Below are 15,079 nucleotides of genomic sequence, written 5' to 3' on the forward strand. Positions count from 1 at the left end.
CCATGACAAAACGGCAACTCGGGTACAGTCATTTATCTATATATCGACACATCTGGGCAGTGTCTGTGTTCTCACTTAACGACTCCCTCAAACTTTTGTTTCCGTGGTTGTGAAGTGTTTTTAATAACGTTGTGGTGGTTTTCAATCACGTGGTGGTGAGGTATTTTGAATTATGTGTTGGTGAGGTGTTTTTAAATGACGTGGTGGTGAGGTGTTTTTAAATCACGTGGTGGTGAGGTATTTATAATTACGTGGTGGTGAGGTGTTTTTAATTATGTGGTGGTGAGGTGTTTTTAAATCACGTGGTGGTGAGGTATTTTGAATTATGTGTTGGTGAGGTGTTTTTAAATGACGTGGTGGTGAGGTGTTTTTAAATCACATGGTGGTGAGGTGTTTTGAATTAATTGGTGGTGAGGTGTTTTTAAATGACGTGGTGGTGAGGTGTTTTTAATTTCGTGGCTGTGAGGTGTTTTTATTACGTGTTTTATGGCTGTGAGGTGTTTTTATTACGTGTTTTATAGCTGTGAGGTGTTTTTATTACGTGTTTTATAGCTGTGAGGTGTTTTTATTACGTGTTTTATGGCTGTGAGGTGTTTTTTTTACGTGTTTTATAGCTGTGAGGTGTTTTAATTTTGTGGTGGTGAGGTGTTTTTTTTACGTGTTTTATGGCTGTGAGGTGTTTTCATTACGTGTTTTATGGCTGTGAGGTGTTTTTTTTACGTGTTTTATGGCTGTGAGGTGTTTTTAATTTTGTGGTGGTGAGGTGTTTTTATTACGTGTTTTATGGCTGTGTGGTGTTTTTATTACGTGTTTTATGGCTGTGAGGTGTTTTTAATTTTGTGGTGGTGAGGTGTTTTTATTACGTGTTTTATGGCTGTGTTGTGTTTTTATTACGTGTTTTATGGTTGTGAGGTGTTTTTAATTTTGTGGTGGTGAGGAGTTTTTATTATGTGTTTTATGACTGTGAGGTGTTTTTATTACGTGTTTTATGGCTGTGAGGTGTTTTTATTTTTGTGGTGGTGAGGTGTTTTTATTCCGTGTTTTATGGCTGTGAGGTGTTTTTTTATGTTTTATGGCTGTGAGGTGTTTTTATTACGTGTTTTATGGCTGTGAGGTGTTTTTATTACGTGTTTTATGGCTGTGAGGTGTTTTTATTATGTTTTATGGCTGTGAGGTGTTTTTATTACGTGTTTTATGGCTGTGAGGTGTTTTTATTATGTTTTATGGCTGTGAGGTGTTTTTATTACGTGTTTTATGGCTGTGAGGTGTTTTCAATTTCGTGGTGGTGAGGTGTTTTTAATTTTGTGGTGGTGAGGTGTTTTTATTACGTGTTTTATGGCTGTGAGGTGTTTTAAATTACTTGGTGGTGAGATGTTTTGAATTACGTGGTGGTGAGGTATTTTGAATTACGTAGTGGTGAGGTGTTTTGAATTACTTGGTGGTGAGGTGTTTTGAATTACATGGTGGTGCGGTGTTTTGAATTACTTGGTGGTGAGGTGTTTTGAATTACGTGGTGGTGAGGTGTAATTGTCCCAAACTTCCAGTCTGCACCTACCCCTCCCCTATGTATGTGCAGAGGGGTTCTTTCTTGAAAAAAAAACATTCAACCTAAATCTTCAACCTAAATTGCCTATAAAAATGTAATATCACAAACACAACAAATACATTTGTGCAAAGTAATTGTTTGTATTATGATTGGTGAAAATCATGACAACACAGCAACTCAGGTACAGTCATTAGCCTCAGTTAAAATAAGCCCGCTCCTCAGTATCGACGCTGAGCGCAGCGAGCCGAGCCAAGCCAAGCTAGTATATATAGTATATATATATAGTATATATAGTATATATATATATATATATATATATATATATATATATATATATATATATATATATATATATATACATATATATATATATATATTGTTGCGGATCTCAACGTCGGCCTTTTTTCCCCCTTAAGAAGGGGGGATTAATCCCCTTGTGTGCGACTGACCGACGTGAGTCCTGAAGTTGCACAGCTCCCTCCAGGGAGGCAGGTGAGCAACCTCGTCCGAGACCGCGGACAAGATGTTAATTGCCGAGCGGATTAGCAGCCGCGGCTCGAACCATTAGCATTCACGAGACCCGATTCTTAAACGTTGGCCAAATCGTGCCACAGGTATTCAATTGGGAAAAGACAAGGACGAACGGATGTGAGGAAACCAGAAGGTAAGGAAGAACAAATATAATTTATTACTAATATTTACACCATCAAAGGAACCAAGGAGAAGGAAAGAAACGAAAATAATTTACAGAAGGATGGAAGGACCAGAAGGACACAGAGCAATTCTAGCTTATCTATACAGGCTTAACTTATACCCAGGGACAAGACACACAAAACAAACTCACGTACACGAATGGGGAATTTGAAAGCAGGAATCACTGGAGGGAGAAGGTCCAAGCCGATGGCAGGGCGGGAAGGTCCGGGCAAATGCTCCCCGTCGAGGTCCACATTCCGGGCTCGAAGCGAACAGCAGCTGGCAGCTCCGCGTCTCCACAACCGGCAATAGGGCCTAGAGGGTCTCGGCCTATTGCTGCAATATGAGCACCCCCTCACGTCTCGTCCTCTCTTGGCTGCTTCAGCTGGGTCATGCATCTGTCGCGAAAAAAGGCTTGTGTCCGCGCTTATATCGCGCATGGCGCGATGATCCGCCAACTCCTATGCCACGCCTCCGGTTTTTTTGCTCACTTCGGCGCTGATTGGTGGGCAAGGCTCTTTGGCTCCACCTTTGATGACGAGGTGGTGCCACGCCCATGATCCGGCGGCTCCTGCCCCCTCCTTGGCCTCGTGTGCGATGGAGTCTTGGGGTGAAAATGATGGCAGTGAAAACCGCCCAATGCAACGGTGGCCAACGCCGCCGAAAACAGCCCAAATGTCGCTTGCACTTTGAGGAGACGATTTGGGGGAAACTTGAAAGGGGAACTATCTTATTTCACTTGGTGCAATGCAGAGTCAGTTAATGGGAGACACAGCCTTAAACTAATACACATAATAAGGAAATAACTATTTAGAAGGGTATATGGTGGCCTACGTGCATGCGATGGATTAACTATGGGGACGACCTTTGACCTTTACACACAAAGCTGAGGTATTTACAAGAATTCATTACACTTACACAGGGTGATATTTACAACAATAAAAAACACAGGATTCTCAAATCCGCAACAATATATAAAGTAGTAAAGTATGTTTGTTTGTCCTCTTATAACTCGAGAACTACTCATCGCAGAGCAAAAGCAAAGGCATATTCGGAATCAGTACGTCTCAGAGAAACTACAGCACACCTTAAATGTTAAAAAAAAAATCCGGTTTTAAAATTATGACGACATCAGCATATTTCGTAACGGTAATTTTTCAACTTCATCCGATTGACATGGGATCAACGGCATGTGACAGCGAGTGAAAAATATATGCTACATTTATTTGACGACAATGACTTCCGACTTCCGGGTTCGGAATTATGACGTCATAAAGGCGTAACGTTAATTATTCAACTTCATCCGATTGACATGGGACCAATGCTATTTGACAGGGAATAACAAAATAAATGCTACATTCAATTGACGACAATGACTTCCGACTTCCACACAGTTTCTGATCGATTTTTCTGATTCTCGATTCTCTGATTTTACATGCTGCAGTTTCTCAATGAACTTTCCCTTCATGATTTTCTATTTTCCTCTTTTTCATGAGGATTTTCGATTTTCTGCTTTTAGATGACCCAGGCCTAATTCCACGCAGTTTCTGATCGAAATCTCCGAAATGCCCCGAAAAGGAAAGAGCTGCATTGGTCCGAAGACAGCTTCAGCTAAGCGAAAACAGACTGAGAGACAACAGGAGATCGAAGAGGAGCGATCAACCAGGCTCAATGAACAGGCTCATCGGCAACAACAACAGCGAGTAAATGAGACACAAGCGAGGCGATCAACCAGGCTTAATGAACAGGCTCATCGGCAACAACAGCGAGTAAATGAGACACAAGATGAGCGATCGACCAGGCTTAATGAGTGTTTCGGAAATGACTGCTCATCGGAAACAACAACAGCGAGTAAATGAGACACAACATGAGCGATCGACCAGGCTTAATGAAAAGGCACATCGGCAACAACAATTGCGAGTAAATGAGACTGAGGAAGAGTGTGATGCAAGACACGAGGGAAACCGTCACCGCACTGCAGAAGCACGAGCTCGGGCCTGGACACCAAAGAACAAAAGGGAGGCATTCACATATGACCCGGCTGACCCAACAACTCATGCAGACATCGGCCGAATGGACCAAGTCTGCACTCACTGCTTTGCTTACAAGTTCGAAGGAGAGACCAAAGGTGTGTACTGCAACAATGGGAAAGTCGTCCTTGAGCCTTTCCCTGCCCTTCCTCCCTTCCTGAAGGAACTTCTCTCTGGCGAAGGTCTCCTCAGCAAGCACTTCCTTGATAACATTCGAACTTATAATGGCAGTTTTGCGATGACGAGCTTCGGGCATAAGGAAGCTGAAGTACAGGGCTGGAACCCAAGCTTCCGTATCCAAGGTCAAGTGTTCCACCACATTGGCAGCCTGCTCCCGCCTGAAGAAGGTCAGCCAAAGTTCTTACAGGTCTACTTCCTCGACTCGCATGCCAAAGAGCTGACTGCCAGGAACCACAGCGGCCTCAAACCACACATCATTGAAATGCTCACAAAGTGGTTCCATGAGAATAACCATCTGGTCCCTGAGCTGAAAACTGCAAGAGATATGCTTGCAGAAGGAGATAACTCGGAAGAGCACCAGATAATCATCCGCGAAAACAAGCGACCACGTGGTGAGCATGCACGCCGCTACAACGCCCAGTCTGCACCAGAAGTCGCCATCTTAATGGACAATGAGCCAACAGAACCCAGAGATATTGTCCTTAAACTTCGCGATGGGGCACTCAAAAGGATAAGTGAGCTGCATGCATCTGATGATGCACTACAGTACCCCATAGTGTTCCCATATGGAACGGATGGCTAAACTATCCACCTGGTGGCCAGGACTGCCACTGGAAAAGATGGACAAAAACTCACACAGCTACAGGACTACAGCTACCACATCATGGTGAGAGAGGGAAATCACATACTGCAGATGCGACGACTCTTTCAGCAGTTTCTGGTAGATGTATATTCTAAAATCGAGGCAGAGCGACTGGGCTTTATCCGCCGGGAGCAACAGACCTTACTCGCTGATAACTACGGCAACCTCCATGACAGTCTCATGGCCAGCGATGGTGACCCTCGCAATGTTGGGCAAAGGGTGGTCCTTCCAGCGACGTACACAAGTGGGCCGAGGTGGATGCACGAGAGGCAGAGTGATGCCATAGCCTATGTGCATTGCATGGGGAGGCCGGACTTCTTTATAACAATGACAACAAATCCCAAATGGGTCATGGTCCAGCAAAACCTCTTGCCAGGACGAGAAGCTCATGATCGGCCAGACATCATTGCCCATGTCTCTCGACAAAAGCACAAGAAGCTCATGGAGCTACTAAAGAAGAGAGCTTTTGGGATGATGAGAGCCTTCCTGTACACCATTGAGTATCAGAAGCGTGGTCTTCCTCATGCCCACATCCTCATATGGGTCGCTCCAGAGGACAAAGTCAAGCCCGAAAAAATTGACATGGTCATCAGTGCTGAGATTCCCGACAAGGAACAAGATCCTGAGTTACACATGATGGTTATGGCACATATGATCCATGGTCCATGCGGAAACCTCAACCAGAACAGCCCTTGCATGAAGGACCGGAAGTGTTCAAAAGATTTCCCAAAGCCATTCCTCCAGAGCACTGAGCAAGGAAATGACAGCTACCCCAAATACCGACATCTGAAGCCAGAAGATGGTGGTTACACTGGGGAGATCAAGATGCACCAGCAGGGAAAACGGGTGGTGCAGGTAGTCACCAATCAGTGGGTGGTAACCTACAACCCGTTCCTCCTCCACCAATTCAACTGCCACATCAATGTTGAGATATGCTCCAGCATCAAGAGCATCAAGTATATCACAAAGTATGTCACCAAGGGGACCGATCAGGCAGTTTGAACTGCAGCGAGCCAATGAGGAGGCCGGAAATCGTCAAGTGGATGAGGTAGCTAAGTTCCAGAATGCACATTACGTTGGGAGCAGCGAGGCAGTCTGGAGGATCCCAGAGCACCCAATTTCCGAGCATTTCCCTCCAGTCATTGGCCTAGCTGTCCACCTCGAGAATGGCCAGCGAGTCTACTTCAATATGGACAATGCCATACAGAGGGCAGAGCGATCACCACCAGCCACTACGTTTACTGCCTTCTTCGACCTCTGCAATCATGACGATTTTGCCAAGACGCTCAAATACCACGAGGTGCCCGAGTACTACACGTGGGACAAGACGCACAAGAAGTGGACCCGCTGCAAGCAGGGAGAAGTGGTGGTCGAAGGACCACATGCAATACGGAAGACTCCGGCAATTGGCCGCATCTACAGCATCAGTCCGAGACAGGGAGACTGTTACTACGTTCGACTTCTTCTGACTGAAGTATGTGGCCCAATGGCCCATCCTCTTTCGCTGCTCTAAGGACAGTGGATGGTCAAGAGTTGTCCTTCCGTGAAGCCTGTCTCGCATTGGAACTCCTGGAAAACGACCAGCACTTCCACCTTGCTATGGATGAGGCAAGCATCAGCCAGTCTGCACCAAACCTCCGGAGTCTCATGGCAGTCATCCTTAATGCATGTTTTCCTAGCAATCCACGCACGCTATGGGATAAGTTCCGTGAAATCCTTTCTGAAGACTACCTATTTCAGCACCGTCGCAATGTTGACAATTAAATCCCGCTGCTGACTACAACGAGCACATCTACAACCTTGCGCTTTGCTCTCTCGAAGACAAGGTGATCATAATGGGTGGTCGTCATCTCAGTTCGTATGACCTACCTACCCCAGAGAGGGGCACAGAATATAGGCTTGAGAGAGAATACTTCAGGGAAGTCGACTACAACCAAGAGCAGTTGGCTGTCCAAGCTGATGATCTCCAACAGCAAATGACAGATGACCAGCATCAGGTCTACAATGCAGTCCTTGAACTGGTGCAGCAAGGTAACATCAACAATGGCAACAAGAGCAGCAACATCATCTTTCTAGATGCACCAGGAGGCACAGGAAAGAGCTTCGTCATCAACACGATTCTGAAGAAAATTCGCTCACGAGGCAAAATTGCTCTTGCTACTGCATCCAGTGGAATTGCCACAACACTGCTCCAGGGAGGACGAACGCTGCACAGCACCTTCAAGATCCCACTCGACACGCACTTCAAAGAGCAGCCAACATGCAGCATCAAGCGTGGAACAGCATTGGCCAAGGTCATTAAGGATGCTGCTGTCATCATTGTGGATGAGGCCCTGATGACTCACAAGTCAGCCTATGGAGCTGTAGACCACACACTACAGGACATCACAGGAGTAAAGAAACCTATGGGAGGAATTCCCACACTGCTCTGCGGAGACTTCTGACAGATCCTCCCAGTGGTCAAGAGTGGTACCAGATCCAACATTGTCAACACCAGCCTGAAGACGTCCCACCTGTGGCGCCATGTGACTGTCAAGCATCTGGCTACCAACATGCGAGCTCACCTTTCTGGGGATGAAGGGGCTACTGACTTTTATAAGCTGCTCCAGGAAATTGGCAATGGACTGATACCATTTTCGGCCGAACCAGACACGATCGAGATTCCTCCTGAAATAGGCAAGGTCGTCTCCACAATGGAGGAGCTGAAGGCTGAAGTCTACCTTTGCTTGAACACAAATGGAGTCCGGTCCGAATGGCTGGCTGAGCATGCAATTCTTTCTCCGCTGAACACCAATGTCAACCAGCTCAAAAACTGGCTCATGGGAGAGATTCCCGGCGATGAGAGGATCTACAAGTCTGTGGATAGTGCCATCTGTGACGAGGAGGCAGTCACTTACCCTGTTGAGCTTCTCAATTCTCTCGAGCTGTCAGGAATGCCACCACACCTCCGCAAGTTGAAACTCGGTGTGCCCATCATGATCCTGCGAAACATGGAACCACCCAAGACCACCAATGGTACACGCTGCATCATAACTCGCCTACATGCCAATGTCATCGAGGCCACCACCTCCTGTGGACCATACAAAGGAGAAGTCGTCCTTCTGCCGAGGATCCCGCTCATTCCATCAGACTCTGAGCTGCCGTTCCAGTTTCGGAGACTCCAGTTTCTCTGCAAGCCATGCTTTGCGATGACCATCAACAAGGCTCAAGGTCAGACTTACAAGACAATAGGGGTCGACCTCTCTGTCCCCTGCTTCTCACACGGTCAGCTGTATGTGGCTGCCTCTCGGACCGGCAGTGCAGTAAAACTCACCATCCTGGCACCCAACAATCAGACACGCAATGTGGTTCACCCCGAGACACTCTAGGGCACAGATGACGAACGCTTTAAGTTGTGACTATATTTTTTTGTATAAGGCACATATTGGACCAGATGCTCATTCATAGTTTGTAAAAAACGTTATTTTGGAAAAACATTTTAATCAAAACAGGCGAATTACCAGAATCGGTGCTTCCAGGCCGACTATCTTCCCATCCAGTCGAAAGAGAATAATGATGTTTAGTGTTTATATTTTATATAAATTATAGAATATATTTTATACAAAATGTATGTACAAAAGTTTTTTTTAATGTTTTAGGTCTGTTTGGCTGACAATTTTCTGATATCAATACCCCCAATCTTAGGCATTGTCGGATATAGACAGAGCGTTCACCTTTTATTAATGAATTTTAAGAATCCTTTCAATTTGCACCCGTCGTGGACGGGTATCCTTGCTAGTATATATATATATATATATGTTTTAGAACACCTCAATTTTTCCAGTTTTTAGTGAAATTTACGCAGTTTAATGTCCAGTGAATAACCTGAAATGGTACAAAGGTAAGCAGTAAACTGCTCGAGGTTTAAAAAAAAGTCTAGGTTAGCAAAAACGGGAAAATAATGTATATTGCACAGTTAGATTGTAAAAAAAAGGCCTTCTTCAGGGAACAAGTAATGGGTTAACAACTTACAGCTGTTCTGCAGCAATGTAAGTAAATTAAGCCTTGAAACTTGATGCAAACAATTCCTACAGGTGTCCCAACCTCTGCTGATTACTTGATTACAAACCCCCTGTCTGTATCAAAGCAGTATTGGAACAGACTGTTATTACACCCTCTGAAGCATTATTTGGACAATATTGCACAGCAGGAAGTAGTATATTGGAAACTGGAGGAAACTCTGACAGGAAGAGGTCTGGCAGACCCAAAGCCACAACAGAATCAGAAGACAAGTTTCTGAGAGTCAACAGCTTGCGTGATAGGCGGCTCACAGGACAACAGCTTCAAGCACAGCTTAACAGTGGTCGAAGTAAGCAAGTCTCAGTTTCAACTGTGAGGAGAAGACTTCGAGCTGCAGGTTTGACAGGTCGAGTGGCAGTAAGAAAGCCATTGCTAAGATGGAAAAATAAGAAAAAGGTTTTTGTACGCTATTGAGTCGGCGAAAGGATGGTTCCTCAGTGTGTGACACCAACAGTCAAACATGGAGGAGGAAGCGTGATGGTCTGGGGCTCTTTTGCTGGATCCAGAGTCGGCGACTTGCACAGAGTGACAGGCACCTTGAACCAAAAGGGCTACCACAGTATTTTTCAGCACCATACAATACCCAGTGGTATACACGCAGTATGTCAGGGGTTCATCCTACAGCAAGATAATGACCCTAAACACACCTCCAGGCTATGTCAAAACTACCTTCGAGGAAAAGAACAAGATGGTAGGCTTCAAATCATGGAATAGCCAGCACAGTCTCCAGACTTGAAACCCCATCGAGCTGGTTTGGGATGAACTGGACAGAAGTGTGAAAGCAAAGCAACCTACAAGTGCAACACATTTGTGGGAACTTCTGCAACAGTGTTGGCAAGAACTTCCCGAACAATATTTGATTTCTATTGTAGAAAGAATGCCACGAGTGTGTTCGGCGGTTATATCTGCAAAAGGTGGCTACTTTGCCGAGTCAAAAATTTAAATTAAATTTTGTTAAACAAAATGATTCTATGATTTCTTTTTTATCTCCAATTGTTTCTTTGTTCTATACTTAATTTCAGAGTACATTGAGACATTAAACTGCGTAAATTTGAATAAAAACTGGAAAAATTGAGGTGTTCTAAAACTTTCGACCGGTAGTGTACATGTGTATATATATATATATATATATATATATATATATATATATATATATATATATATATATATATATATATATATATATATATTTATATATATATATATATATATATATATATATATATATATATATATATATATTATATCTCTATATATAAAGGAGGAGTGTCTGTGTGTCTGTCTGGATGTCCGCTTATAACTCAAGAACTACACATCGGAGAAAAGTTTTAGACACAGATTCGGAATCAGCATAAAATCCCGGTGGTTATAGGCTACTTTTTATTTTAATATCAATGGTTTAAAAAACCGGCCCAGCTGCAATACCATGGCGTAGTTTGTGGCGGCGCTATTGCCCCTTTCCGATCCCATGACGCATTGCGGTTCCGATTCGCGATAAGGTCTATGCGCTATCACCGACACTTTTCCACCTTTTCCATACCTTTTAATCAGATTTACCTTATCGTCCATCATAATCACATTACGCTTGGAAACACTAGCATTATCCTTCTTCGGACCCATGGGCCATGGCTAACACAGACACAGTAAAGGAATACTGTACGTCGCCTCTGTTTTGAATGAGAATCAGCGGTTGCGCGTACATACAGTATACTGTACGTACATATTTATATATTTTAATGTGCTTTTTATTGTATTTTAAATTGTTTTTTTAGCTTCTTTTATTGTTAATTTATGTACTATTTTATTTATTTTCAATATATTTTTAAGGAAAACAAATGTTTTCACGTCCGTAGGAGTGATGTAAAGTCGCACATAATGACAAAATGCACGCCAGATTTTATTCGAATTCAAATTTCATTAAATTTCAACTGTTGGAAACAATAATTATTGCAACTGTTGGAAATATTTTTTTGGTTTGTTTTTGGAGTTGAGATTTAAAACAACAACGTTTTAAAAGAACGAAGTTAACAAAACGTCACGTGACGTATGAATGTGGATAAAACATAGGCGTGGATGAAATTACTGATCCACGTGATCAACGTGGATTGGATGATTTCAACTGTTGGAATATATTTTTCGCGCCATGTTTTCGCGCCAAGAACGAATAAACGGTTTCCAACGGGGCACAAGAGCAGATCAAGTCAAGGCCTGTATCAAGTCTTCTTATCTCCTCTGGCCACATGTGCAAAGACTTACCCTGAATACCAACATGAGAGTCCACCTTCTTGGTGACAACACTGCAGGGGCGTTCTCAAGCCAGCTTTTGAAAGTTGGCAATGGCCTATGTTGTGAAATTCAACCAAGTCCACAACTCGTCCCATATGTAGGTTTAATCTCAATGAGATCTTTACATCATCCTGTAAAATACATCATGCAATATATATGTCAGGATCAAGGCATCATATGAGAAAGATTGGATATATCAGTCAATGCAAGCAAGCCTAGAATATAAGTGGGTACACATACCATTCAATTCTACATGTCATTGTATAATGTCGCAGGAGTGGCCTCGAGTCGCGGACGTACGAGGTCTTATAGACACCGCCCAGCGGTTTAAGTGAGCATCTCACCTGGGTTCAACTTTGGTACATTTTCACCACATTCTCCCCGCCGTTAGAACTATACTGCCGCTAGGCAGGAAGCGAGCGCGCGTCAGCATTAATGGATTGAGGAAGTCATTATATCATTATTGGGGTGTCAAAGAAATATTTCCCTATTGATTCTTGTCTTTGTGCAATTGTTTTATGTTTCGCACTCTGTCAAAGCATCTTCAGGGCTTCCTGGAAAGCGCTATATGAAATAAATCCATTATCATTATTACAGGTCAGTCGGTCCATCCATAGCGGTCAGTGTGGCGAATTACCCTGCCAGCACAGGTTCAGAAACTACCGCGTATGACATCCCCAAGCCCGGAGTCCCCTGCTTCGGAGTAGCCGCTGGAGGCAGGTGTCGGATGGGCACCTCAGTGCCTTCACTGCTTCAGGCAGGGGTGTATCAGGCGAAGGGAGGGACGGCAGATGTTCCCTAGGCGCACTCATAGCCTGGTTAGCAAACATGTCCGATACCGGCAGACGATGAACCCGTGGGTCACAATTGTCTAGTCTCACAGTGGGGTCGTCGGCACAGTAGCTAGATAGGATAAGGTGTACCTTGTCGAAGAGCGAATGACCATTCGTCGCAATGCAACTCATTACAGGCAGATGTGTCGATGTGGAGGATGTGTAAATCAGTAAGCCATGCCCATTCGTCGCAATGCAACACATTACAGGAAGATGTGTCGATGTGGAAGATGTGTAAATCAGTAAGCCTCTTTACAGTAAGCTGTAACAGTAAGTAAGATTACATGACAGGAGGCCATTACAGTAAGTCCATTACAGTAAGTCTGTACCTGCCTAGGAGCTGTAACAGTAAGTAAGATTACATGACAGGAGGCCATTACAGTAAGTCCATTACAGTAAGTCTGTACCTGCCTAGGCTCCCAAGGGTACATGGTCGATCCACGTTAGATCCATGTCATGGAATTGCTGAGGGAGAGAACCGATGAGAGCCATAACGAGAGTTACTCGATACCCCGGAGTCCCCTTTTTGAAATCACGAGACTCTTAGCGCCCTCTGACGGCAGCTCATAGGAATTACAAACTCTTGCTTCGGCACGTGAAACTACCGTCGGCAGCGATCCTTCTCACGAGAGAAGAAGTCCAACCCCCCCCCCCCCCCCCCCCCCCCCGAGCGCCCTCGGACGGCAGCGCATACGAATTACAAGCTCCGGCAAATATACGTTTGCCACGAGTGCCCTCCGAAGGCTGCCCGAACGACCGGCATGGCAGATTACAATGACGCACAAAACGACCGAAATGCGCCTTCCCAGCAAAGCGCACAGAACCTCCGCAATCCCGTCCTGCAGTACAGCGCTCAGAGGATCAGAGAAGATCGGCTATACCGGCTACCGAGAGAATGTCCCGGATGGATTGTCCATCCATGGCCCGTCCTATTGACTATGCGGCTATACCGGCTATACCGGCTACCGAGAGAACGTCCCGGAGGGATGGCCCGTCCTATTGATATACCGAGAGGATGCCCCGGATGGATTGAGAGAACGTTCCGGATGGATTAGCCATCCATGGCCCGTCCTATCGACATACTGAGAGGATATACCGAGAGGATGGCCCGGATGGATTGTCCATCATCTCACCCCCTCACTCATCCATCCATCCCCCCCCCCCCCCCCCGTTGTTAATTTCGAGATAGCAGCTGCGCGCCGCGTACCGAAGTCGAGCGACCTTCACAGTCTGGGTCAGAGGGAACGCAAACAGGCAGCGGCCGGGCGAGACGTCTCGCAGTCTTGAAATGTGTCGTGGAGGCGAGCCAAGAGACCTGTCCTAGAAGCAACAAGCCCAGAGTCAAGGGCGAACCGGCAGGCCGGTGCCCGCGTGGCTTGCTCAGGAGACAAGGGAGTCGGGCGCAACGCTCAATGTGACCATCTCATGGGGTCACCGTGTACTCCCAAATGCCCCGTGCCTTATCGATTAACGGCATAAGTCCTCGATGTTGGCTAGTCACCCTCGAAGGCCGCCACATTATGACACGCACTTTTGGGCAGGGGCGGTCAGGTTGAGTATTTCTGCTATCTGTAGAGGTACCCAGGTAGACGAACTCAGGTAGACGTACTCTGATGACACAAGCGCGGGAAGCAGTTAATGGCGCTGTAGAGCAAACGCGTGATTTAGTCGATGACGTCATCAATTGGTTCGGGCGCGTGCGGGCGGGTTTGACGGCGAGTTCCAGCTGAGCGGTATCCCCAGACGGAGTAAAGTAGCACACCGAAATCTATAGTCTCGCATCCATTGGGCACCAGCATTCGAGCGGGCTCGAGATTGGTGTACAGAATGCGAAACCGGCCGACGAGTGAATTGTATTATCTAGGGCGCACTGCGTACGAGGGAAACCGAAAGTCGAGCTCGGCCCGTTGAACCAGTGCGGCACGCCGAGTCCAGCGGGGCAAGCACGCCGAGTCGAGTGGGCGAGCATGCTTGGCAGCGATAAACTGCACGTCCTGAAGTAGCGTCTCGTTTGTTAGCTTTCGGATCAAAGGATCGAATACATATCACGCCCTGAAGTAGCGTCTCGTTTGATAGCCTTCGGACCGTGTTATACATATCACGCCCTGAAGTAGCGTCTCGTTTGTTAGCTTTCGGGCCGTGTTTTCTCCGGAGTTTTAGACATAGTTAGTCATATACAGGGTGATTGAAAAGTAACTCCCTATTTTAAAATATTTAGAAATTATTTATTTATTGTAATATTTTTCTCAAATTTTTAGTGTTTGTTCCTTAATGTATGTGAATTTAATCTGTGTTGGCTTTTTTGTCAGATTATTTTTTGTTTGAAATTCGGAAGCCCTACAAACATGGCTGGACGTCTTACCCTGCAGGAGCGTGCCCAGCTAGTGGTATGAAGATTGGTCTGATCTCTTTAAAAATATCCTCTGGTCTGATGAAGCGGTATTTCACATCGGTGGGTTTGTGAACCGTCACAACTGCGATTACTGGGCAGGAGAAGATCCTCGTGGTATTTCTGAAAAAACGCAATATCGCCCCAAGGTAACGGTGTGGTGTGGAATGACTTCGGAAAGGATTGTAGGTCCCTTCATTCTTCGCGATACCATGAATGCCAAAAGGTACCTCACCATGCTGCAAGACGAAATCTGGCCAATTATCAGTGCTTCGGAGAATGTTGAAGATTTGATTTTCATGCAAATTGGCGCTCCTCCACATTTTGCTATTGTTGTTCATGAATGGCTGAATGCCCACTTCCCTGGGAGATGGATGGGTCGTCGTGGTCCGTATGAGTGGCCAGCCAGGAGCCCTGACT

General features: G+C 45.4%; 2 protein-coding genes across 3 annotated transcripts in view; both read left to right on the forward strand.

Moving 5' to 3' along the window:
- Nucleotides 1-15,079, forward strand: part of LOC137421260 (GMP reductase 1-like) — a 905,715-nt gene that overhangs the window by 403,844 nt on the left and 486,792 nt on the right. The gene's annotated exons all lie outside the window — the stretch shown is intronic.
- Nucleotides 5,114-6,094, forward strand: LOC144890799 (uncharacterized). Its single transcript, XM_078772635.1, has one exon. The coding sequence runs from the start codon at nt 5,114-5,116 to the stop codon at nt 6,092-6,094; it is 981 nt and encodes a 326-aa protein (XP_078628761.1).

Source organism: Myxine glutinosa, chromosome 2 (assembly GCF_964187855.1).
Source record: "Myxine glutinosa chromosome 2, kmMyxGlut1.1, whole genome shotgun sequence".
NCBI lineage: Eukaryota > Metazoa > Chordata > Myxini > Myxiniformes > Myxinidae > Myxine > Myxine glutinosa.